The 22,827-nt window shown below is 35.5% G+C and overlaps 2 protein-coding genes across 5 annotated transcripts; one reads left to right on the forward strand and one right to left on the reverse strand.

The window, feature by feature from the left end:
- Nucleotides 1–15,717: 15,717 nt before the first annotated feature.
- On the reverse strand, nucleotides 15,718–19,325 carry LOC137739721 (reticulon-like protein B8). Of its 4 annotated transcripts, none has more exons than XM_088700770.1 (6): nucleotides 19,113–19,325; nucleotides 17,298–17,480; nucleotides 16,995–17,175; nucleotides 16,745–16,886; nucleotides 16,377–16,446; nucleotides 15,718–16,087 (listed from the first exon to the last, which is right to left on the reverse strand). In XM_088700770.1, the coding sequence occupies exons 2-6, from the start codon at nucleotides 17,473–17,475 to the stop codon at nucleotides 15,918–15,920; spliced, it is 741 nt and encodes a 246-aa protein (XP_088556896.1). In that variant the 5' UTR covers nucleotides 17,476–17,480; nucleotides 19,113–19,325; the 3' UTR covers nucleotides 15,718–15,917. The 4 variants fall into 4 exon arrangements, with proteins under 4 accessions (XP_088556896.1, XP_068335505.2, XP_068335503.2 ...); XM_068479404.2 differs by having other exon boundaries at nucleotides 17,298–17,485; nucleotides 19,113–19,320; XM_068479402.2 differs by having other exon boundaries at nucleotides 16,745–16,889; nucleotides 17,298–17,485; nucleotides 19,113–19,293.
- An 807-nt stretch (nucleotides 19,326–20,132) lies between these two features.
- On the forward strand, nucleotides 20,133–22,557 carry LOC137739074 (oxygen-evolving enhancer protein 2-1, chloroplastic). Its single transcript, XM_068478556.2, has 4 exons — nucleotides 20,133–21,301; nucleotides 21,523–21,755; nucleotides 21,864–21,914; nucleotides 22,134–22,557. The coding sequence occupies exons 1-4, from the start codon at nucleotides 21,040–21,042 to the stop codon at nucleotides 22,392–22,394; spliced, it is 807 nt and encodes a 268-aa protein (XP_068334657.2). The 5' UTR covers nucleotides 20,133–21,039; the 3' UTR covers nucleotides 22,395–22,557.
- The last annotated feature ends 270 nt before the right edge of the window (nucleotides 22,558–22,827 follow it).

Here is a 22,827-nt window from a genome sequence, read left to right on the forward strand (position 1 = left end):
AAACTAGGTTTCTGTTTGCCGAAAACCGCCACCTGCGGCGGCACATGGCCAGTGGGCCGATGCTGTCTTTTTATGCAAATTTTGATATTCAAAATGTATTTGGTATCCAATTGATGTGTTTTGATTATTAAAACTAATGCTGGATATTTATGTCATTTGGATATGATCGGAAATGGATTAAAAAAGAAATTGTGAACTACGAATGTCTTGATCCCTTCATAGGGTACGTAGGAAGTCTAACGAGAAGTTAGATGCAGCCATAAAATAAACAAGATTAAATTTTAGTGGAAAATTGTCAATTGAGAATTGTTAGAATGGTTATTAACATAAAAGGTAACAACGACACTTTTGGCCTATCACTAAATGTAATTCCCGAATTAAATTGGCGGGACGGGTTGTCACATGCCCCAACCTTGATACCCTCCAAATATCAAGGTAGGCACATGCTGACCGACACCCAAGGGTGATGAAGCCATTAAAAACATGCATACATATCAAATATGTAATTAGAAAGAGAAATACTAGTGCAGGAACTTGTTCAAAGTATACAACTAACCAAGAATAAAGTGAAAAAAGCATTATAGAAAGGTACGAACCGAGGAATGTGTACTACACAAAGGAGACTCAAAGATGCTTGAGCGGATGTGCCCTAACGCCGGGATCGTGTGCCTCAAATCTAAATCCTGAGGGGGTGCAAAACCAAAAGAGTGAGTGGACCAAGGTTTATAATAATAGTACTAATAATAATTAAAAAAACCATTTCGTTTATGAACATACTAACCCCATGTTTTGAAAACATATACAATACTACATATAGTAAGTTTTCAAAAAACTCTAGCATGCCACGACATCCTTCGTAAAACAAGTACGAGTAAAACCATGCTCAATAACAGTGTTATCATCTCCTGAAGGTAAATCCATAAATTCATCAATATTGTACTCTATAGGGGTATCATAGTTGCCTGAAGACAATACCTGTCCATCACCCAAAGGTAAAGATGTATGACACTGGGTTACGCTAGTGAAGAAACCTGGTAAGCCCCATCATTTGAAGGTGAAGCTGTACAACTATGGGTTACGCCAGAGAAAAAACATATAACATCACACACCAACACTAGCCCCGAGCTAGTGAAGCTGGGGGTATATAATCAATATCATGAACTCCTCATTCATCCAAAGGCAGTACATGTCCATCATCCGAAGGTGAAGCTGTACGATACTAGATTACGCTAGTGAAGAAATATATTAGGCCCCATCACCCGAAGGTGAAGTTGTACGACTCCGGGTTACGCCGGAGAAGAAATATATACATGGATATCCTCAATTGTGTCATATGGCCATAGAAGTCTACATACCCGTGTTGTGTGGATGTGTTGTATGATAACCCATTAGATAAGTACCGAAAACATATCTCAAAATCTCATCTCAAATCTGAAACTCAAAAGCTCAAAGTCTCATCTCATCAATCCATGATATCGCACAATCATAAATCCGTAAAATAAATCATATTCGAAAGCCATAAAAATTCATATACGAGAATCCAATAATTTATATCCTTTAGTAAAACGTAATTTCGATATATCATAATTATTTCAAAATCATGAATATAGAATTCACAAGACATAATAGAAAACCTACTAATTTCATAAAATATGCAATGCATGCAAACCTAACATTTTATAAAACCATCCAAGTGGAGAAGGGGTCCACTCACAGATATTTTGTTGTCTGGGAACCACTCGAGCTAGCGAGGATTGAGTCACTTTCCACCGATGCACCTAACCAGAATTAGGAACCATTTAGTAAAACTCTGCTAAAACGTTAGAATTTGGGAAAACAGACGATGAATTCGGATTCAGCATGTGGAAAAACCTATGGAGGGATCTCGAGTTTTCCCCCACGCGCTACTGCATGAACCACCACAGGGCGATGACCCTGAAGGCTATACGCCACCGCATGTGGTTGTTTCTGGCGAACGGAAACCCAATTTTTCGACTTACTTTAAAAATTACCAAACTTTTATAGGAAAGTAGAGCTCAATGAGAGGAACAACTTTCATACCTGGGCCGAACTCCAATTCGGGCAGAAAACACCTCAAATCACCCTCGATTCGCCGGAACCTTAGAAATGGGTATTCATTTATTCGTCCTCAAATCGAACTCCGACACCCCCATCTTGTTTAGGGCTTATTCCTGGGGTTTAAGGAAGTCCTTTAGTGGTGGTGGTGGAAGAAATAAGCTTTAGAAATGGTAGATCGCCGACAAAGAGTTTTCGAACCCGTGGGTACTATGCACCACAAATGTGGCCAAAACTCATCGGGTTTAGGGTGGGAATCACAGAAGGGATTCTGTGAGGATGTTTACAAGTGGTGGCTAGCCGTGAAAAGTTGTTGACTGCTCCTCACCTATTTTCTTTCTCTGCTATCTAATTGGCCATCCCCCCTACTTTCTTCTCTCATTTCTACATCCTAGCCACACATATGGCACCATCTCACCACTCCAGCAAATCTGGAGCCTTCTAGATGATGGTCAAATGACCATTTTGCCCTCAACTTCGTAGTTCTGTAAAATCATCATTTTAGCTCCAAATTCAATTCTGCTTATGCCCACTCGTCCGTAACGCTGAGTACTACAAGAATACTCCAAGGAACAAATCTTACATGACACGACAAGACGGTCAACAAAAGTCAACGCATTTGCCTCGAAGGGCATTTTTCGTAATTTCACATTTAAAAATTATAAAAACCGTAATATTTGGGGACGGGTCGTTACAAAATAGCGCTTGAGATTATTAACATTTCTGGTTATGTTTGACAGAAAAGTCTAGGTGTTTATATGTTAGACATGCTTTATGAAAGAAGCACATGCTTTTAATTAATTTGACATGCTTCTACTAGCAAATTTTAGTGAAAGCGCTTTTAAACAAAAGTTAAAGGGCAAAAAAAGTATATTTAAACAGATAACCCTTTTAGCCCTTGTAGATGCAAACTCAAATAGTCTTTGATTACATATGAAATACAACATTAGACAGAGGATCTTAATGTTTTGCATTTCAAATTTTCCCAAGTTCAAAACGATGTCGTTTTGGCCTGATTATTTTTTTTTTATTTTTGAAAAAGGCTATGCAACCATCGCTGCCCAGCAATAGGGAGCAAACTTGCTAGTTTTCTGATGGACTAGAAGGGCGGCCCATCGCTCTTGTGCTCGATTTCTGGCAAACGGAGGTGTGGCCGATGCATGTAGCCTAAATCCACTAGTAACATGTCCTTGGTTAGAAAAGCAATTCAACATTAGATAGAGCATCCCAACGTTTAGTAATGCTTTAGTTAAAAACGTATTTTAAATTTCTCTAATGTTTTGTAGTGTATTCTTGCTACTTAGTATTACGATTTAGTCGTATTCCTCCACTTATAAGTAACGGATTTTAGATTTAAATATCGTGGGTAGCAAGTTCAACACTAATTTATTATCTTATTTTTTAGTATAAATTTGTTGTATTAAAAATATGTTTCGAAATGCAAATTTTATTTATAGCCCAAATCCATTAGTCCTGAATTATCTCTTATTTACCCACACCATTTGGAATACCAATTGGGCCCTTCAGCCTGTAGGCTCCCCAATTCAAGCCCATAAACCACTAAAAGATTTTCAAGGTGCCCAAAGAATTATTGAGCCAACTCCACGAGAAAATTGGAAATAAAAACTAGGAAGATGTGATTATGTGAGGCCCATTCCATGCAGAAGAGAATGGAAACAGATCAGAGATACTCCACACTGCCCAAAAATCTTCCTGAAATTTTAGACCGCAAAAACTATTGTACTTTCTTTGTACAATCAAGTTTGAATCCATCGCTCGCAAAGTTTAGAAGAAGTAAAAATTAACATATCCAAGCATATAAGCCTCTGCACTTATCCTTTAAATTAGGTAATGATCTTTCATGCTATATCTGAACTGAACAAGCTAGTCTGGGACAAAACTGAAAACCCTAGCAAAGTTGAGAAAACTGGGTTTTTGCATAGATTTTCATGCCTGTTCTGATGCTTTTGAAAACCCTAGCAAGGTTGAGAAAACTAGGTTTTTGCATAGATTTTCATGCCTATTTTGATGCTTTTGGTACGGTATCTTGTGGTTTTGTGCTAATAAGATTTTGTGTCGCATGAGCTTTCCAACAGTATACCATACATTAATACGCGTCTGGCGTCCCCATTTAAATGACGAAAGATATTAAAGCTCATTTGCCTTTGTACATTACAACTGAAAAATGGTGATAATTTTTTTTTTTTTTTTTTTTTTTTTTTTTTGTAACGACTCCAGATCATATATTAAGTCACAGGGAAAAGCAAGATAAAGCAGACGTAATCTATATACTTTTTTCTATTGAATGTTTATTGCAATACTATATATATGAAACCTTCCCAATCAAACAAAAACGATATATCTTTGAGAACTGGCACGGACCATTTGCCAAAACCCAGCATTGCTCAACCACCTGTTGAGAAAAGTAGAAGTACCACACCATCCTGTACCCCATAGTTGCCAAGCTCACAATCTTGAGGAAGTGCCTCAAGCTGTCTCAATGCATACATTTAACTATGCGGCCGGGGCAACAGCGCCTGCATCATCATCGTCGTCGTCGTCGTAGTCATCCTAATTATATTTTTTGTGAACATAGAGCTGAGTCTTCATCAGGTCCTCCTCAACAACCAACTTGGAAGAATTCCAAGTCTCCATAGCAAATGATATATATTTATATATGTGTGTGTCTGTGTTTATAAATAAATATTAAATCGCTTAATGACCAACAATGGAACTGCTTACCCAAGAAAATGACCAAGAAACTAAATAAGTCATGTACTGCAGGTAGACCTTTATATTTTATGCTGGAGACTGCAGTAGTATAGTATAAAGTATACATCTCTGCTTGTATATTTATAATAAGGAAACAAAGGAATAATACCATATCTCTCTGACAGAGACCTGATATTTTCTTATGGTGCGTTCTGCTATCCCTTTAGTTTTTTCTGATCTTGAGTGATGACATGGTTGGGCTCCCTCCATTCATTTGTCATAGTGGGATGTTGGTTTTTACACGTTGGCTAAGCTCATGGCAAGTGTCTGCACTACACATTCCATACGTGGAATCAACAGTCCATCCACGCTCTGAGGGCCTATACCTCCATGTCATAGAACACGGAACTTGCTGAAAAAATCTCATTTCTAATCAATTTCTACAACGGAAAAGCTACGGCACAGCAAACGGGAAATCCACAGTTTGCGCCATCCAATCTAGTCACATTAGAATATAGTTTTACATCAAGTGACTTAGCTACGTTTTAAAAGAAAAGGAAAATAACTCGTCTATGCAGATTTGGTCCTATTTATTAACGTTGTTATGTTTTAGGGTGTAGAATCAACATCCATACATGTTATAGCTTTAAATTAAGATGCTAGTCTTATTGTATGTTTGGAATTCCTTTTAAAATGATTGAAAATACTTTTAATGAAAGTGTTTTTGGAACTAATTCTTAGTAAAAATGTAAGTGAATCCTGGTGTTTGTAAGAAGCACATAACTGGTGTTTCTTCTAAAATACACTTCAAGTGCTTTTGGAACCCAAAACTACTTTCACCAAAAGCGTTTTCAATCATTTGAAAAACATTTCCAAACGAGCTATTATATCGGTTAAGTGATTGGATTTTAGGGTTTAAGTCTCAAATATTGGGTACGAAGCCAAACAATTAAATCTGAAATTGAAGCTCTAAGAGTGATTTTATATCCTAAATAATCAATATTTTCATTAACAAAAAAAAAAAAATCAGACCTTTTTTTTTTTTTGTCAAACGATAAATCTTATTAGATTAGGTGTTAGATTAGTCATCGACGAAGTTTAAACCCACGTCGTCATGCAAGGGCTCAACCTTTCCAATAAATAATTTTTTTTCTTTATACCTTCAATAAATGAGATTAAAGTAGTATAAAATTGATTGTAAGTACGATTTTCTTGACCCGATGTTCATCCTCTTGGAAAGAAGAAACATCCTACTATGAGAATTTTTTTTTTTTTTTTTTTGGGATAAATTAAGTTTCCATTCCTCATTTCTCCTTCTCATTAAGTGAAACCTTATTTCTTATTTATTTTTAGTCATCAAGGTCCGACAAGGATCCTCTTCGGATCCTTTTCCTGGGGATTCCGTGATCGTGATCGTTCATTGTATATCGTGCAATCAGAAATCATTTTAAATTTAAATTTTAAAATTAAATATAAAAACTACCTAAAGAAAACTGACCGCACGATATACTATGAACAGTCACAATCACAGGAACCCCAGGATCCCCAGGATCCCTAGGAAAAAGGATCACCGGATCCTTTTCATCAAGGTCCCTTGACTTTTCTTTATGTCATTATTTGAATATTAAATTATTTCCAAGTCATTATATGTCTTTAAAAATAAAAATTTATTAATCATTTTCAAATATAATCTTTTTAGTGTTTTTTTTTTTCATATATTTCTATTTATAATTTGTATCATTTTTTTTTAATTTATACCAATATTCTTTTTAGTTTTAATTTTTATCCATAATTTTGAATTTTAATATGTACCCATATTTTCTGTTAAATTTGTACCCTTAGTTTTGAATTTTAATATGTACCCATATTTTTAATTTAATTTGTACCAATATTTTTTTATGAACGCACCCATGCTAATTATATGTGTTTATTTTATGTTTTAAAATATATCAATAGTTATTTCTTGCACTATATTAATAACTAAGTGGGTACAATTTTTTTTTGCTAGAACTATGTGCAAACAAATTACTCTATTATTAATTTTTAAGTAATTGTTATTGTAACAATATTATTTGGATTTGTTTAAATTTCATAATTTGTGGGATATTGAATGCATAAAAGCAGTAGTTAAATCCCTTAAATGATGCTAGGGACCTTGATCAAACTATTTAAACAAATAAGGTTTCATTATAACAACTAGGTTGATTAGGGATCGGAACCAAAATGACCTTTTTTTTTTGTTGTCAAACGATAGATTTTGTTAGATTAGCAACCGATGAGGTTTGAATTCACGTCATCATGCAAGAGCTCAACACATTTTCATCACTGTAATAAAGGATCACTTGCTCCTATGAGAAGTTTCATATATACTAATAGAAAACGTTCCTAACAAACCTAATTTATGGATTGAAATTTTTGTGTTTCAATTTTCTTTCATAAGAAGGTTTAGTAGTCATTGAACTTTTGTTATAATGTTGACCATTTTGGTTTGGAAAGTCCGACTTCGACATGAGTAATTTCTCAATCGAAAAAGTCTTAAATCTAATCATTCCGAAAAAAATTAGATTGAATCAAAATGCATCTAGCTAGTGATTCTGAAAATTTCAAACTAAGCCCCAATTTTGGATTCCCTTTAATTTTAGTTATTTACTAGTTGTATGTATCTTGTAGTCAAATTTTATATTTTTATCGTGTCCATTTGTAACTAATTTTGGATTCCCCTTAATTTTTATTTCTTATATTTAATCATAAACATATATATACAAAATAAAGAGTAGAATTTGACGAGTATAAATTTAGGTGTGCACTATTGTACCTGTATATTACAAACAGACATGTATTTATGTTTTATACACTCATAAACATAGTTCCATGGTAATGCTAGGAAGACCAAATTTGCAAATCAAATAACATGGCTATTGATAATTGGATTATTACTTAAGTATTGATTAATGTACTTAGTTCCTATTCAATTGCAAATTTGGTTTAAAAGTTTGATCTCCGTAGCATTATCTTAGTTATATATATTCATCAAAATAAACATACTTAAATACTACAAAATTAATAGGCTTAATTGGATTAATAGTCCTCGTGGTGACATAATAGTTAGAAGATAGCCCTTGTGGTAAAATAAAAAAAAAAAAAGAAAAGAAAAGAAAAGAAAAAGGATTTAAGCCCCCATGGTGAAGTTTATTAGGATTTATGTCCAAAATTATAAATTATGTTAACTTTCTGTTAAACATTAGCACGTGAGCCAGCCCCACATGTTAACAATTAACGGAGAGTTTCGTTTTAGCCTAATATGTGTAAGGAGAGTTCTGTTTTAGCCTAATATGTGTGGCTCAAGTGCTAATAATTAACAAAAAGTTGACGTAATTTTCAATTTTGAGCATAAATCCTAACAAACTTCACCACATGGGCTTAAATCCTAGTTTTTTTTTTTTACCACATGGGCTATCTTTCAACTACCCTATTACTACAAGGACTAATAATCCAATTAGGCCAAATTAGTAATGAAAAATATACAAAATACGTACTAAAAATTAAGGGAAAACACTGGATTGCATGACCACAAAATTAAGTTTGAAAAACATGAAAAATGTAGGAATTTTGTAATATGTTTCAAAAATTCTGAGATCATACCGATTTTCAAAACTCTTAATACTCTAAATATTCCGAAATTGGAAAGCAATTTTTATTCCGAAATTTTTTGGATTAGAATAGAAAAGCTTGTTTCTGATCAAATCCTATGTATCGAAAATCAGCACTATCTATTACATTATAAGTATAGTTCAAGTGATGGATATGGGGTTGAATTGAGCTTACATACATCAAGATCTTTATTAACTACATGCAAAATCAAGTCCATGTAAGAAATGCAAATCGAGATCTTATTTCCGGGGGGGGGGTTGTGGGGAGGAGAGAGAGAGAGATCTTATTAGGTACTCATAATAATTAAGTAGATATCACAAATTACAAAAGTGCAATATGCCAATATTACATCGGTACGTACATGATGATCACATCAGTAATGAAGAAGCTGTCCTTGATTAGGATGATATAGGGGAAGAGCACCACGGACAACCAATAGTACTTCTAACTCAGATACCTCTGGTGCTTAATATACAAGCCACAGATATTCTTACTATATTTATAAATTTTTCTCTTCAGCTCAAGACTCAAGTTGATGAAGTATATCAAACCTTATGCCACTGATCCCCATCCACAACACTAGTAACTATGCTGCTGGTGCCACATCTCCGTCGTCGTCGTCATCATCGTCGTCCCCATCATTTTCTGTATAGAAAGAGGGAGTTGGGACTTGGTCCTCATCCATGCCTATCTTGGGAAAGCCAGGCTTCCTATTGCTGGTAACGATCACCATTGGAATAAAAAAGAGTAAACGATGGATATAATTCGTGAAACTGAAGCCCCTTCCTTATTTATAGACTAGTAAAATAGAAATGGACATGATACACGTTAAAATGTGAGCATCCAATACGGCTTAGCATGTGAGACTGAGAGTACCACGTATTCGCTTTATATTGGGTGATGTGAGAGCACGTGTGACTCTTAGATCTAACATGTGAATAGCTAGCCCTAGTATCTACTATGGCGGAATATGTGAGCATCCAATGTGGAATGTACTCTCAACAATGTGATAAGACGAGATAACATGTATGTGAGAGATTCTTATTAGCTCGAAATATAGTATCGTTTGTGTACGTGTATACACACGCGTCATTAATGTCTTTGTCCAACATCACTCCACTTTATCATGCATTTACCAAATTTAAGTTTGAGTTTTAAAACTTCTCTTCTCAATATTGAAAGAGGTCTCAAGTTTGAATCCATCTTCCTAAAACTTTTAGTTTGAAAACATATCACTTCATAATCTCCAAACTATGTGAACCAAACAATCCCTTTTAATCTCAATCAACAATTTAAATATGGCATCAAAACTGAAAGAAAAAAAAGAAGAGGAAATTGCTAAGTTTTTCTTGTTTTAGTATGTATTAAAAAAAAAATAGATAGTTCATTACGAAGATCTTAAGTTGTTATCAAAATTGTTTATTTGTTTGCTAATATGGATAACTAAATTATTTCTAATTTGACTGGTTTTTTTTAATAAGTGATTTAACAAACGAATGGTATAGATTATAACATGTTTATTATGAAAGATTAGTTGTTAATCACATTCAGAGTGAACAATGAGGTGTGTCATGTGTGTGTGTGTGTGTATCCGCTCGCATGTTCTATTATTATGCTCTAATCTTTATACACACGAGGACGGTTCACTAATAGAAAAGAACTAGAACATTAGCTTATTTCAGAAACTTTTTATCCCAGTACTTTTTCCTTTCAATTCATTTGAAACATAAACTTAAAAAAAAGATGATATGTGTGATGTATTATATACACGTTACCTCTTGAGATTTATGAGGAGGCAGATAGATAAGTCAGAGAATATGCACCATGAGTACTGAAAAGGAGAGGAAGGGAGGTCTGCAATATCATTTATATATATACATTAAGCTTTAGCTCCACACATTTTGCCTAAAAGGCAGAGTGAAGGTGAGGGACCACACGTACGTGAGCTCAACTCATGGAAGGTGGCTGCACTGCACATTCCACGCATGGAATCAGCAATCCATGCACACTCCCTCGAGCTCTTTCCTCATGCACGTCCAGACAACCTGGAGTATCTGCAAGTTATTTCTATTTGTACATTTGATATCTTTGTTCCTTTTATTGACAACCATATGTAATCAATAGCATTTAAATACAATCTACGAAATCATATGTACCACACATGCATGTTCTGCGAATCAAGCAGGCCGCAGGCCAATCATGACTGTATATTAAACATGTTCATGCATGATTTATTAGGAACTTGATTTACATATATAAAACTGCATATTCACGTAACGACTAGGATCATCACATATATATGTATTTATATATACACATACACACACATATATATTGATAGTGTTCGAGTGCTAAGCAGTTAATAAGTTAATACGACACTAATCATTCATTTGGGTCTACTCCACAATGTCTTCGGTCATGATCCAAATTATTTGTTCTTTATATCATCATTCTAATGTCACCTGTACAAAACTAATAAGCAAAATCAAAATTGTCTCGCCATGTAATTGTTCTCACAAAAATTTACATATTGTTTTATAGGATATATTGTGTTAGTTTATCTGTTTCATATCATGAGATTCTACATAAAAAAAGTACATAATATACATGATCCATGAACATTATGCTGTGTCATCAATCACCTTGTAACTGGAATCACGATCAAGCCACTGAGAACGCCACGTACTTTATGTAGTGCTTGTCTAGCTAGCTCAGTTATAGTTATTCTGTCGAAGTTTTAAAAAGATATCATGTGCTTTGGTTTGTCTTTGGTATCTAACATCAATGTTGATCAAATTGCACATGCTCAAGAAAGAAACAAAAGTAGAAGACCAGTTGACCAATTGTTATCAACCCATCATCCCACCCCCGCCCCCACCCCCCCACCCCCCCCACCCCCTCCCCCCTCCCTCTCCTCTGATTGCTCTTACGCTTACCAAATGGTCCTCAAAAGTGCACTATATCACAATAGGTAATCTTATTGATCGACATTAAGGTTGGCCATACAACGTGAAAAATCTTCCCATAATTCTTTTGACCTCAATGATATATGTTTACATTTAAAAGAAAATTTTGGTTCAGATAGTCTGACCATATGTCTTATTTGACCATCAAATAAAATGTTGCCTTATTATCATTTACTTACACCTACACTTTTATTAATAAAAATATTAACATCTATGTAATCAAAGAATCGATAATACTAATGGTATAAAGTTATAAACAACATATATCAATAATCAATAACGTGTTATAACATTAAGTTATCGTACATATCAAAGTGTTCGCTCAAGATTCTCCTTACAGCTATACCTCTGGGCTCTGTAGTGTTTCTTTCATTGTACTAGAGGTCGACAACCAGCAACCAACAAATCGTCGACAGGATGGATGGATTGAAATTTGGAATTGACAAAACAAGTTGTTATCCATAAAGATATTATCCGGTTAGAGATAACAATGGGGCAGATCGGGTTCGAATATAATATCCCTATATGTGAACTCGTTTATTTTCGTCAAACTCAAAACCATAGAACCTCTAAATGCATTTTTTGGGTAACCGAACACGTCGGATAATGAATTTTTCATCGGATAACGGTTTTCCCGATTATACCATTATATATTTATATATTGCATTATATTAATAATAGTAGTCTATTTAATCTTGTTTTGTTTAAAATCCGCTATTTAATTAAGTATTTATATCTAAACTACATATTAATATAACTCTCTTTGTCAATTAAAAGATGATGAAAATACTATTTATTCTTCGATCATAACAAAAAAATTAAGGGCAGCTGTACTTTGTTTAAACATCACCTATATGTAATTTCAACATCTCTAATTTAAAAACTAAAAAATTAAAAAAAAAACCTCTCTCCCTCTCTACCTCTCTTCTCACTATCATGTTTCCTCTCACTCTCTTCCTCTCCCTCCTTTAATTTAAAAAACAAAAATAAAAAATTTCACACACACACTACCATAATAGTAGTCTATTTAATCTCGTTTTTATTTAAAATTCGCTATTTAGTTAGTAATTTAATGCATATAATAAATAAGATAATACTAGCAAACAATGTTCCCGCGCGATGCTGCTGGATTGAAAACCGTATAAAATTTTATATAGTACTATTTACATACAAAAGATTTAGTAGATAGTCCAATTAAAAATCGTACAAAATATATAAACAATCAGATTGTGATACATAAGCCTAATATGTGCATACTCCTCTTTACTTTGAACTCCCCTGCATATAACAACAATAACGAAGTTTTAACTTACAAAAATCACAGATCAAATTAAATAAAAAATTCCAATAAAACTTAATCACAAATTTCATCTTTAGAATTATCAAATATCCAAAAAAAAAAGAAAAGAAAAGAAGAAGATTAAAAGAGTCAATTGAGTGAATTAGGAGAAGACATAAATACTTATAAATAAAAATAAAAAATAAACCAAAATCAATATTAACATTTTCTATTCATGTTCATGGTTCTCTACATAAGCATATTTGTTGATTTGGTAATGCTAGAGAGACTAAATTTATAGACAAAATTTGCAAATTAAATAATGTGTCACCAATAGAAATAAGTACATTTATCGTTGCTTAAGTTATAATCCAAATCTAATCATCAACTTCCATATTACTTAGTTTGCAAAATTTAATTTACAAATTTTATCTTCCTAGCATTACCTTAAGAGTGCGTTTGTTGCACCAGACTATCTCGGACTGGACTAACTTCAGGGACTAAGCTGGACTGGCTTAGACTAGACTAATCTAGACTAACTTAATGTAACATTTGGTGCAGTGTCAGACTAAGAAGTTAGACTAAAAATAAATTATTATTATTATATTTTAATTTCTTTTCTATTAAAAATATCAATATGTAAAAAACGGCATCTTCTTCGCGAATTGTTGGTGCTCCTTTGCACCTTGGAAATTGCAGAACTTCCAATTACAAATGCTTAACCCAAATTCCAGATAAATCAGAAATCGTTCAATTTGGTATCTTAGAAAAATCAGAACTAATTGAAATCATTCAAAATTTGATTAACCAATCTATTCGTAGAATCCAGAAATCGTTCAATTTAATCAGAACAAAATGGTATCCCAAAAAACTCACAAATCCAGCCTCCCTTCACAAACCAAAAGCAGCGAATTCACAGAATCCATCAAATGTTCCAAAACTTTAAAGAACAGAACAAATAAAGTAGAAGAAAAGAAAGAGAGAGAGAGAGAGAGAGAAAGAAAGAACGCAAAGTACCCAACCCAGAACCCAATCATCTTCTCCGAACTCTCCATAGTTATAATCCTTCGTAAGGAAAATTAAATCCCAGAAAAATTAAATCATTCAAGCTCACTTGTATATGCCTGACCAGAAATTCGATCTGAAAACCTTAAATCGACGGAGTTCTCTTGAATTGGAAATGGAGCTCGTGAGTTCTCTGATTAAAGGTCGAATCTGAGGTCTCATTCGTGATTCTGGGCTCAGGGTGAGAGAGAGAGAGAGATTGGTGGTGGTTTGGACCTGCGGTGTGATCTTGCCGTAGTTTGGTGAGTGTAGGACGCGACGTGAAGAAGAAAGCAGAGAAGGACGCGACGCGAAGAAGAAGAACGCAGCGAGGATCTTAGCAGTCCCATGGTATTTGGTGGGTCTCGCTAAGACCCTTTAGTGAGAGAGTTAGTGAACACGAGTTCCCTTTAATCCCATTAAACTTAGTCCACTATATAACAAACACAGACTGCACTGATGAGTAGTCCAGTCTAGTCCAGGCTAATGAAGCCAAACAAACGCTGAAGGTTAAAGCAAAGGTTTTGGCCTTTGACGGCACATGGAATACCTCCCTTAGTTCGAAAAATAAAACGACTCTGCATCAGCAGCAAGCTTTGTTTTTCAGTCTTTTTCATCCTAATCCACCTTTTATGGCATATTGTTTTTCAGTCTTTTTTTTATTTATTTATCATAATCCATCCTTTTGTTGGTCTGAGACATTTCATCTCTATTTCCTCACTAAATCTCCCTGATTATTCGGCCATTTATTTACATCTGTGAAATTCAAATTCAAACTCAGCAGAACGCACAAACCAAACTCAGATTAGGAAAAACCCTCAATTTCCCAAAATCCCACCATAGGAATTTTCGAATGAGAGAGATGGGTACTTTTAGAGAGGAACCAAAAACACCAATCCTCTCCCTTTCATCTCAGAAACCAAAATCACTCGTTGCATGCCTCGTTACTTTCCGGCGAGGAGAGGGTTCTTTTTTGTTGGTTTGGTCGTCGTCCCAGCTGGGTCGCGGGGAGAGGAGTGAGAGGAAGAGAGAGAAGGGAGATCCAAGAAAAAGAAGATATAAAATAAATACAGTATATATATCTGATGGGTGTATCAGGACAACATATAATCAAAATTAATGTAAAATCGGCAGACCACTGTTCTTAAGAACAGTGTTTCAGTGTATTTTCAGTTTTAGTGTATATTAAATTTATATTATCAAGAAAATATTTATATTATTAATAATTGATAAGCATATAATTTAGGGTAGTGTTGAGCCCACATATTTATTGATTTTTGTTCATTGATCATTTTTAATTCATTTGATGCGATGATTAAAAATTAAAAGTGAATGTGCGAAACAAAAATAGGTGTGTGTGAATAACATCACCTATGATTTATACTATTAATGATAATAATGCATTTAATTATTAGCATAGACTTCCATATTTAATAATGCATGATTATTAATAACTCGTTTTCAACATAATAAATTAATATTTTTTATTAAAAAGAAAAAACAGTTCTGTTGCGGGTATGGGTTTGAGGCAGATAACCCAACCATAACCCGAAATTGAAGAATTTTCATTACGGGTTACCCATAACCATAAAATATTCAAAAATGAATTCCAAAACAAACCATTTGGATCGGTTACCTGCAAAGATCGAACCTAATACCTCTCATTTATAAATGAAAAAGAATACTATTAGACCATAATACTAAGTGACAGCTACTAATTTTGTGCTAGAAGTAATCTAAATTTGGACGAAAACCTCAAACCTCAAACCTTAATCCCTGAGAGTGAATTTGGACCCGTCCTTGCACGTGCCTCAACCAACTGCTACAATCTTCCCTTCTTTGACCTTTCTCAAGATTCGAACTTTCGAATATCTTCCAAAATTAGTTAAACATCTTCCAAAATTGGATTAACCGCTAGACTAAGATCGAGTTCGTTTGGTCTAATGCTGGTACTTTGAGTTTTATGGATTACAATCTCAAAACAAGAACTGATTAAATGGCAGTTGAATTTGGAACTTCTCAAGAACAGTACATATGCTTCAGTAATAATCACACGACTGACTGGTTTCTGTCCCTACAAACAGTGATATTCAATGTTTCTTATCCCTGCATTCCCCTCTTTTGGAACATGATAATCCAATCTAACTCCTGAGCTATTGCGGAAGTAATATTTACGTTGCTAAATGAATCTATTCATACTTCTTCCAGTTCAGCTTTCCTTTAGGTATCTTGCTGAGGACACCGGCATCCAGCTTCCGGTAATTGTGTTGAAGCAGCCCGAGGACCTGGTATACAAAGCTGTCAACCTGATCATCGTATCTCTCATACAGAACCGGCAAAGTGTGAGCAGCAACAAAACCTAACAAAGAACGAAGCATCAGTTCTCTTGCATATACACAAAACCAGATTACGCACCGTAAAACTTAGTTTTCAATTCCATGCAGGGAGTGATGCAAAACGCAAAATGGTGAAAGAAAACGAAGTTTTTGTCATGTAAATGCAAAATTCGGATGACAATCAAATATTTTTTCTCCCGACAATCTTCATGGTTATCCCAAATTTTAAGCATCCCATCAACAGAACATGTGATGCATCAGATCATGTGGCAACAAGAGAGACTCGTTATCATTAGTGGTTCGAGCTCTCACCAATGTATAAAATGGTCAGAAAATTGAACCAGCTTCCTATCACAGCAGCAATCCACAAGCTTCCTACAACCTGAGAGGATACCCCAACAGTTCAGTACAATCTTTAAAGACTAAGACTTTAGGTAAAAGTATATCAGAATGGGCTGGCATTCCTACGATAACTTAAATTGAGAACCTCATTTGAGGACTTACATATCAGTCATCAGATCAACGATAGATGGTTGAGATGCATAGCGAGTAAAGGGTGGATATGATGTACTTTAATCATATCTAATATAACAGCTGACATGCAATCTTCCAGTAACATTCACAACTTAGATCATATCCGTATAATAAATATAGAAAGAGCAATAATAGTTGAAACATACCATAAGGAATTGCTTCACATTTCCTCCATATGCCACATCTTGAACAAATGCCAACCCTTGATTAATTTCAGCACCAATTGAGACGGCAATATTGACGAATAAGTCCTCAGGCAGAACAAGTCGAGGTACTTTAGATGGGGAACTGCTGCCAAGGAGAAACAATACTGAGATCACAGTATTCACCTCTACTGTACACAAAACAGGAATCAAGCAAAACGAAGAAGCTCAAAACTCAACATTGCAAAGTGACCTGCTAATCATGCCTGAAAAATTTGACCACAGGAACTGAACAAGCATGCCAACAACCAAAGCAAACCCCACAAGAGTCAAGAAATGATAATTGAGCCATTCAAAGAGCACCCAGACAACAGTTGCAGCAGTTAAAACACTAGCTGAAATCTTTTTGTTCCTCCACAACAAGACATCAGCAGCTACATAATTCGACCATAAAAGAGAAGAATTAAATATAAGGAGACTTGGTGGAAGTAACAACTTCTAATTGCATAAAACATGATCATTGCATGTAATGAATTATGAAACAGAATTATATTACATTTGCCTCCACCCAAAATGTGGTGGACAGGTTTCTGGCGTCCAAACAGCCGATTGAACTGAGTGGTGACCGAGCTTGATGTCTCTTCCCCAAATAAAGAGCCAGATTTCAGTTTCGTATCAGCAAGTGCGCCCGCGTTGTTGTTCACTTGATCCTCGGCAGTTATTTTCTCAGGCATTGCTGCTACACTTTAAGAAAACAAACTCTAGTCAAGAGAGAAACTCTATACTCTGAAAACTTGTATCAATACAGAATTTTTTTTTATGTAGTCGGAATTATTTAAAAGCATGAACAAAGAAATGAATTTTTCCTCGGCCTGCCTCCCATCCCCATCCTCCCCAGCCCGACCCCGCAAAAAAAAAAAAAAAACAAATTTAGAAAAATCATCCCTGCTTAGATAGTGCAGGCTATATGCATTTGACAATACATCTGTTGCCTCTGTATCTAACTTTTGTATATATGGAACAGTCACCACACAAGTTTTTCATCGCCTTGCAGGATGCTCCTCGGTTAAGCAACCATTAAATGATTTACAAATAAAGGCACAAAAATGGTCATGCTAAAGCAATGTAACTAATAATGTAGGCACAACAAAAGGAAAAGGTAGGCAAGCACCTAATGCAGAACATTGCACTTTGTAGCCTCAAATAAAAGGAAACTGCTATCCATATGATATGTTCTCTTTATACATGATCAGCAGAAAAAAGATTTGTGCTTATGCATCATTCAACCTTTATATACCCATCTAAACAACACAAAATTCTCTAAGCTAACCAGATTCTCAACTGGATCGTTGGGTCTATCACATGAACAGACTTAATAGAAATTGCTCTAAGCTAACCAGGTTCTCTCAGCATCTAGACTCACATCCAAAAATGGTAGACCACCAAATGAAAAAAAGTTCAGAAAAATATCTTGCAAAAGCAAATTTGGAAGATCACACAACCAAAATTTGCATTAAAAATGCTCTTCACCACAAGACCCATATTTATTTCATAAGAATGACTTTTCCTTGAATTATCAGTTCAAACCGGAAACTACCAACTGAAAGCATAGAATAGAGTGGAGGAGTACATATGGCCCTCCAATGAAATCAAGCAGATTATAAGGGAAATCACATTGACAGAAAGAAAAGAAATTGCAGCCTAAACAGAAACAATGGAACTAAGCAAGCATAACAGTTTTCACTCCACTAGCTCCAACGCGATTGCTGCTCAGCAGAAGATAGAAACTTTGTGCTTGTTAACCACCTTATCTCCAATTTATTATCCATAGGTACACGAAAGTTTGTGCATTGAGCATTTGTCCTGTGTTACTATGAGGATATCAACATGCCAAAATAAAAAAACCAGTTCCCGTTCGCTCTGTGACCGTTACTTCACGCCAAGAAAGGGCAAGAACCACAAACTAAAAGAAATACTGTAAGCAGGAGTTTCTCTAAAAGATACTCCAAGCTGACCAATTTAACAATACTAGGGGGAAAAACCACCAATACCAAGACGTAATTTTGGAAAATGGAATCACAACAAACCATATAAACAAGTTCCAATTCACACAACTTTACCAAAGATAACAAAATTCTTCCCAAATTCTAATGACCCAGAAATTCAATTTCACATATCAACTAAAATCAACTTCCTCTAACAAAATCACTTCTTGACAAGTGAAACTAAACAAAGAAATCACAATAAACTCATCCCCATTTCTACAATTCAAAGCATCAAAATTCATAACAAAAAAAATACAACAATTTGCAGAATTTCAGCCAAACATAAAATAAAGCAAAACGAGGGAAAAGTAAAAGATGGGTTTTACCTGCGGAGATAAGATTAGAGCAAGCAAAGGATGATGGGTTCTTCTTGTAGATTATGAATTATGATGGCATATGAGTGCAGAGCACTGAAGTTGGAGAGGACAAGTAGAAAAGGAGCTCCAGAAACTAACGAACAAGTAGAAAAGGAGCTCCAGAAACTAACGATAATTGGCGTGCAGGACTCGAATATTTGTTTTTCTATTAGAAAAGCGCAGTCAAACGGTCGCCTCATGCATTTCGACCTTGAAGACTTGCAGTTGGTAAACTGTAAACTACGTTCTTTTTTCCTTTTGGTGAAAGAAAATTTCTATTTAAATCATTATGTTGGTGCAAATAGTAGATTGTGTAATGGTTAGTGTATTCTTCTTCACTCACGTTGAAGTAATTTTTCCGTCTTCTATATAAATTAATATAAAATATCGTCTGAAAACTAAAACAATTACTTTTATCATGATGGTTTAGTACTTTGGTTTAGTGGTTGGCTATCCGACTTCCATAAATAGCTTTTTATATCAAATTTTTAGTATTAGTATTATTATTTTTGATACAACGATATACATCAAGAAGAAAATAAATTGACACCGCATTTATCATTTCTAAAACTCAATTTCAAAATCTCTCAATTATAAATAAAAAGTAATATCAGTAACTTATAATTATCACTCACTCAAATTGTATTCTCAGAAAGATTATTGACGCCATGACAATGATGTTCACAACATGCATGTGGAACATACTAAACGACAATTAGATTCACGTCAATATATTGTGAAAAATAAATAAAATGGTTTTGTATGGTGTGCAATGGACAAGTGTAGGTTCACTACTAAGTTCGATCCAGCACTGAATTGTTTTAACTTAATTAACCCCCCAATTACCTTGAGCGAAATTAGGTCGAATAAACCATACTAGATTTTAGATGGAGTTTTATCTCAAAAAGTATGGAAGATACTAGCAGTGAATCATCTAATATTATAACCTTTGAGAATAAACTACCTATATATATAGGAAGCCTTTAAGGGAAGGGATCCTCCTTTTTCAAAAAAAATGAGAACATCATCTTAACCGTTAGATCTGACTTTAATGAAATCTTGTGATTGAGATTATGTGGCATCTGATTTAATCTCAGCCATAGAATTTCATTAAAACCAAATCTAATGATCAAAAGGGTGTCCCCATTTTTTTGAACAGAGTTTATTCATTTATGTTATATCCATATATTAATGACTTGTATCGAGCCATACAACATGACTTACCAACGTGTAACTAATTAATGTCTACGTATGATTAATGGGTACCCAATTAGTTAAATGGATGTTCGTTTCAGTATTAAATGTGGCAGTGAGTGATAGTGTTTAATAATCCTGAACGTATCAAAAAGCGTTTTCAATTAGGGCTGAACTTGGTTAGTAACCGAGCTCGAGGTGCCAAAACTGAAAACGAAGCCAACTCCTTCGGTTGAGCCATTTTTTATGCCAACACCGCCCCGCAGCCAGGCCAAACCGATCACGTCGATCAGCCACTTCGACGGTGCGGTTCGGCCGGCAGGCGGGTTTGTTGTTTAGAAGAGAGTTTGAGGCCTTCAAAGAAGACCCATAACTAAATAGGTCCATTCCTCAGACGGGCCTCCAACAGAAAACATAACAAATGTCCGAAGAGCAAATGCGTGACTTGGAAACAAAATCATGTACAAAAGCAAAATGAGAACAATGCCACGTGTCACCAATGAAAACCCCTACAACCTTATCCCACACCAACATCTAATCTTCCAAGTCATCCAATTCCCTGATCCAATATCCAAAAATTAACCAACCATTTCCCTTCACGTATCACACAAAAAAGTTAACATATCCAAAAACCCAACTTTCTCCAGCTCACGTTCTATACCACACTTGAGACGATCACAAAGAAGGGTTGAGTGTGAACGAAATGGCCTCCACTGCATGCTTTTTGCACCACCATTCACTCACCACCGCCGCTTCTGCCCGGTCCTCATCGTCGGCACAGCGCCAAGTGGTGAACATCAACAAGCACAACCAGGTTGTGATCTGCCGGGCCCAAAAGCAGGCAGCCGGCCAGGAAGAAGAGAGCGGTGCTAACGTCTCACGGCGGTTGGCTCTCACAGTCCTCATCGGTGCTGCAGCCCTTGGCTCCAAGGTTTCCCCTGCTGATGCAGCTTATGGTGAATCGGGTATACACACTCACTCGCCCTTACGAAACCTTTACGCAGTTAATTAATATACGAAATGTTCTCTTGTCAAACAATCTTTTCAATACGAACACCTGAATTGTTTAGTGTTTCTTAAAGCGTAGTACAAACTGACAGTCTAGCAACATAACACGATCTATGTATAATGTGCTCATCTGCATTGATCAAAGTTGCTTATAATTATTGATTGAATGCAACTGCAGCCAATGTCTTCGGAAAGCCAAAGTCGAACACAGACTTCTTGCCATACGTTGGAGAGGGATTCAAGCTATCCATTCCTGCAAAATGGAACCGTAGCAAAGAGGTTGAGTACCCTGGTCAAGTCCTTAGGTACGAGGACAACTTCGACAGCAACAGCAATGTGGCCGTCACAATCACCCCAACCGACAAGAAATCCATCGCCGACTATGGCTCCCCCGAGGAATTCCTCACGAAGGTGTACTAGCTTCTTCTATTTTCCGATGACAACGTAAAATATGTTACAATTACATCGTCCAAGTACTTCCAATTACTTACAATTCAGTTACGGTGTGGGTTTTTCTAGGTGGACTACTTGCTAGGCAAACAAGCCTACTTTGGCAAGACTGAATCCGAGGTAATTAGTTGTATAACACACACAAAAATAATGCTAAAGTCTCCAAATTTGTTCGCTGAATAATATTATGTCACTAAACAAGGTTCAGATTTGAACAAATGAAATATTATCACATCACTTGACGAATAAAACTACGTGATCCTAAAGATACTCAATAGAAAAGCACAACGGTGGCACCAGTGTGAGTTCTTATGGAATTCGAATTTGAATATGGTATAGGGTGGTTTTGATCCGGGTGCCGTGGCCACAGCCAACATATTGGAGAGTTCTAGCCGAGTGGTTGACGGAAAGCAGTACTACTACATATCTGTGTTGACAAGGACAGCCGACGGAGATGAAGGAGGCAAGCACCAGCTTATCACAGCCACCGTGAAAGACGGCAAACTCTACATTCTAAAGGCACAAGCTGGAGACAAGAGGTGGTTCAAAGGAGCAAGGAAGTTTGTAGAGAGCACTGCAAGTTCTTTCAGTGTTGCATAAGAATTTATTTGAGAGGGTTTGCGTAATGTAAATCACCTTAAGATTGTGAATTGCCCTTGAGCTCTCTAGTTTTTTTCTTCTTCTTTTCTCCTGTGTGTTTTAAGAGTTGGCTTTAACTGAAGAAATGGTTGAGCATATATAATTGTTTCCCGGTATTAAGCAATTTTCTTACTGCTTGTGTAAGTCAACGAGACTACAGGCCTCTTACTCGAGTGGTTAAGAGCGTTTACCCTTGAGCGTCAGAGTTCCTATGTCCGTTCTATCATTTGTATCGTTATGAAACTTCATAAATGGTATAGAATTTAAACACCAATTGCCATATGGAAATTTATACCAAGCGATTCAGAACAATTCTGGACAAACCATACAGCAATTTCTGTTCCTCTGAATGCAATAGAATCCCTTAACACATGAAGAGCATGGATTGAATAAC

This window comes from Pyrus communis, chromosome 9 (genome assembly GCF_041283825.1).
Source record: "Pyrus communis isolate YQ-2024b chromosome 9, ASM4128382v1, whole genome shotgun sequence".
NCBI classification, from domain to species: Eukaryota; Viridiplantae; Streptophyta; class Magnoliopsida; order Rosales; family Rosaceae; genus Pyrus; species Pyrus communis.

Coding starts and splice junctions, on each gene's coding strand:
- LOC137739721 (XM_068479402.2), bottom strand. CDS start 17,475: ATGCCTGAGAAAATAACTGCCGAGGATCAAGTGAACAACAACGCGGGC. Junction 17,176..17,297: donor CATTTTGGGTGGAGGCAAAT/GTAATATAATTC, acceptor CGAATTATGTAG/CTGCTGATGTCTTGTTGTGG. Junction 16,088..16,376: donor TCTGACCATTTTATACATTG/GTGAGAGCTCGA, acceptor GTTCTTTGTTAG/GTTTTGTTGCTGCTCACACT.
- LOC137739074 (XM_068478556.2), top strand. CDS start 21,040: ATGGCCTCCACTGCATGCTTTTTGCACCACCATTCACTCACCACCGCC. Junction 21,302..21,522: donor TGCAGCTTATGGTGAATCGG/GTATACACACTC, acceptor ATGCAACTGCAG/CCAATGTCTTCGGAAAGCCA. Junction 21,756..21,863: donor CCGAGGAATTCCTCACGAAG/GTGTACTAGCTT, acceptor GGGTTTTTCTAG/GTGGACTACTTGCTAGGCAA.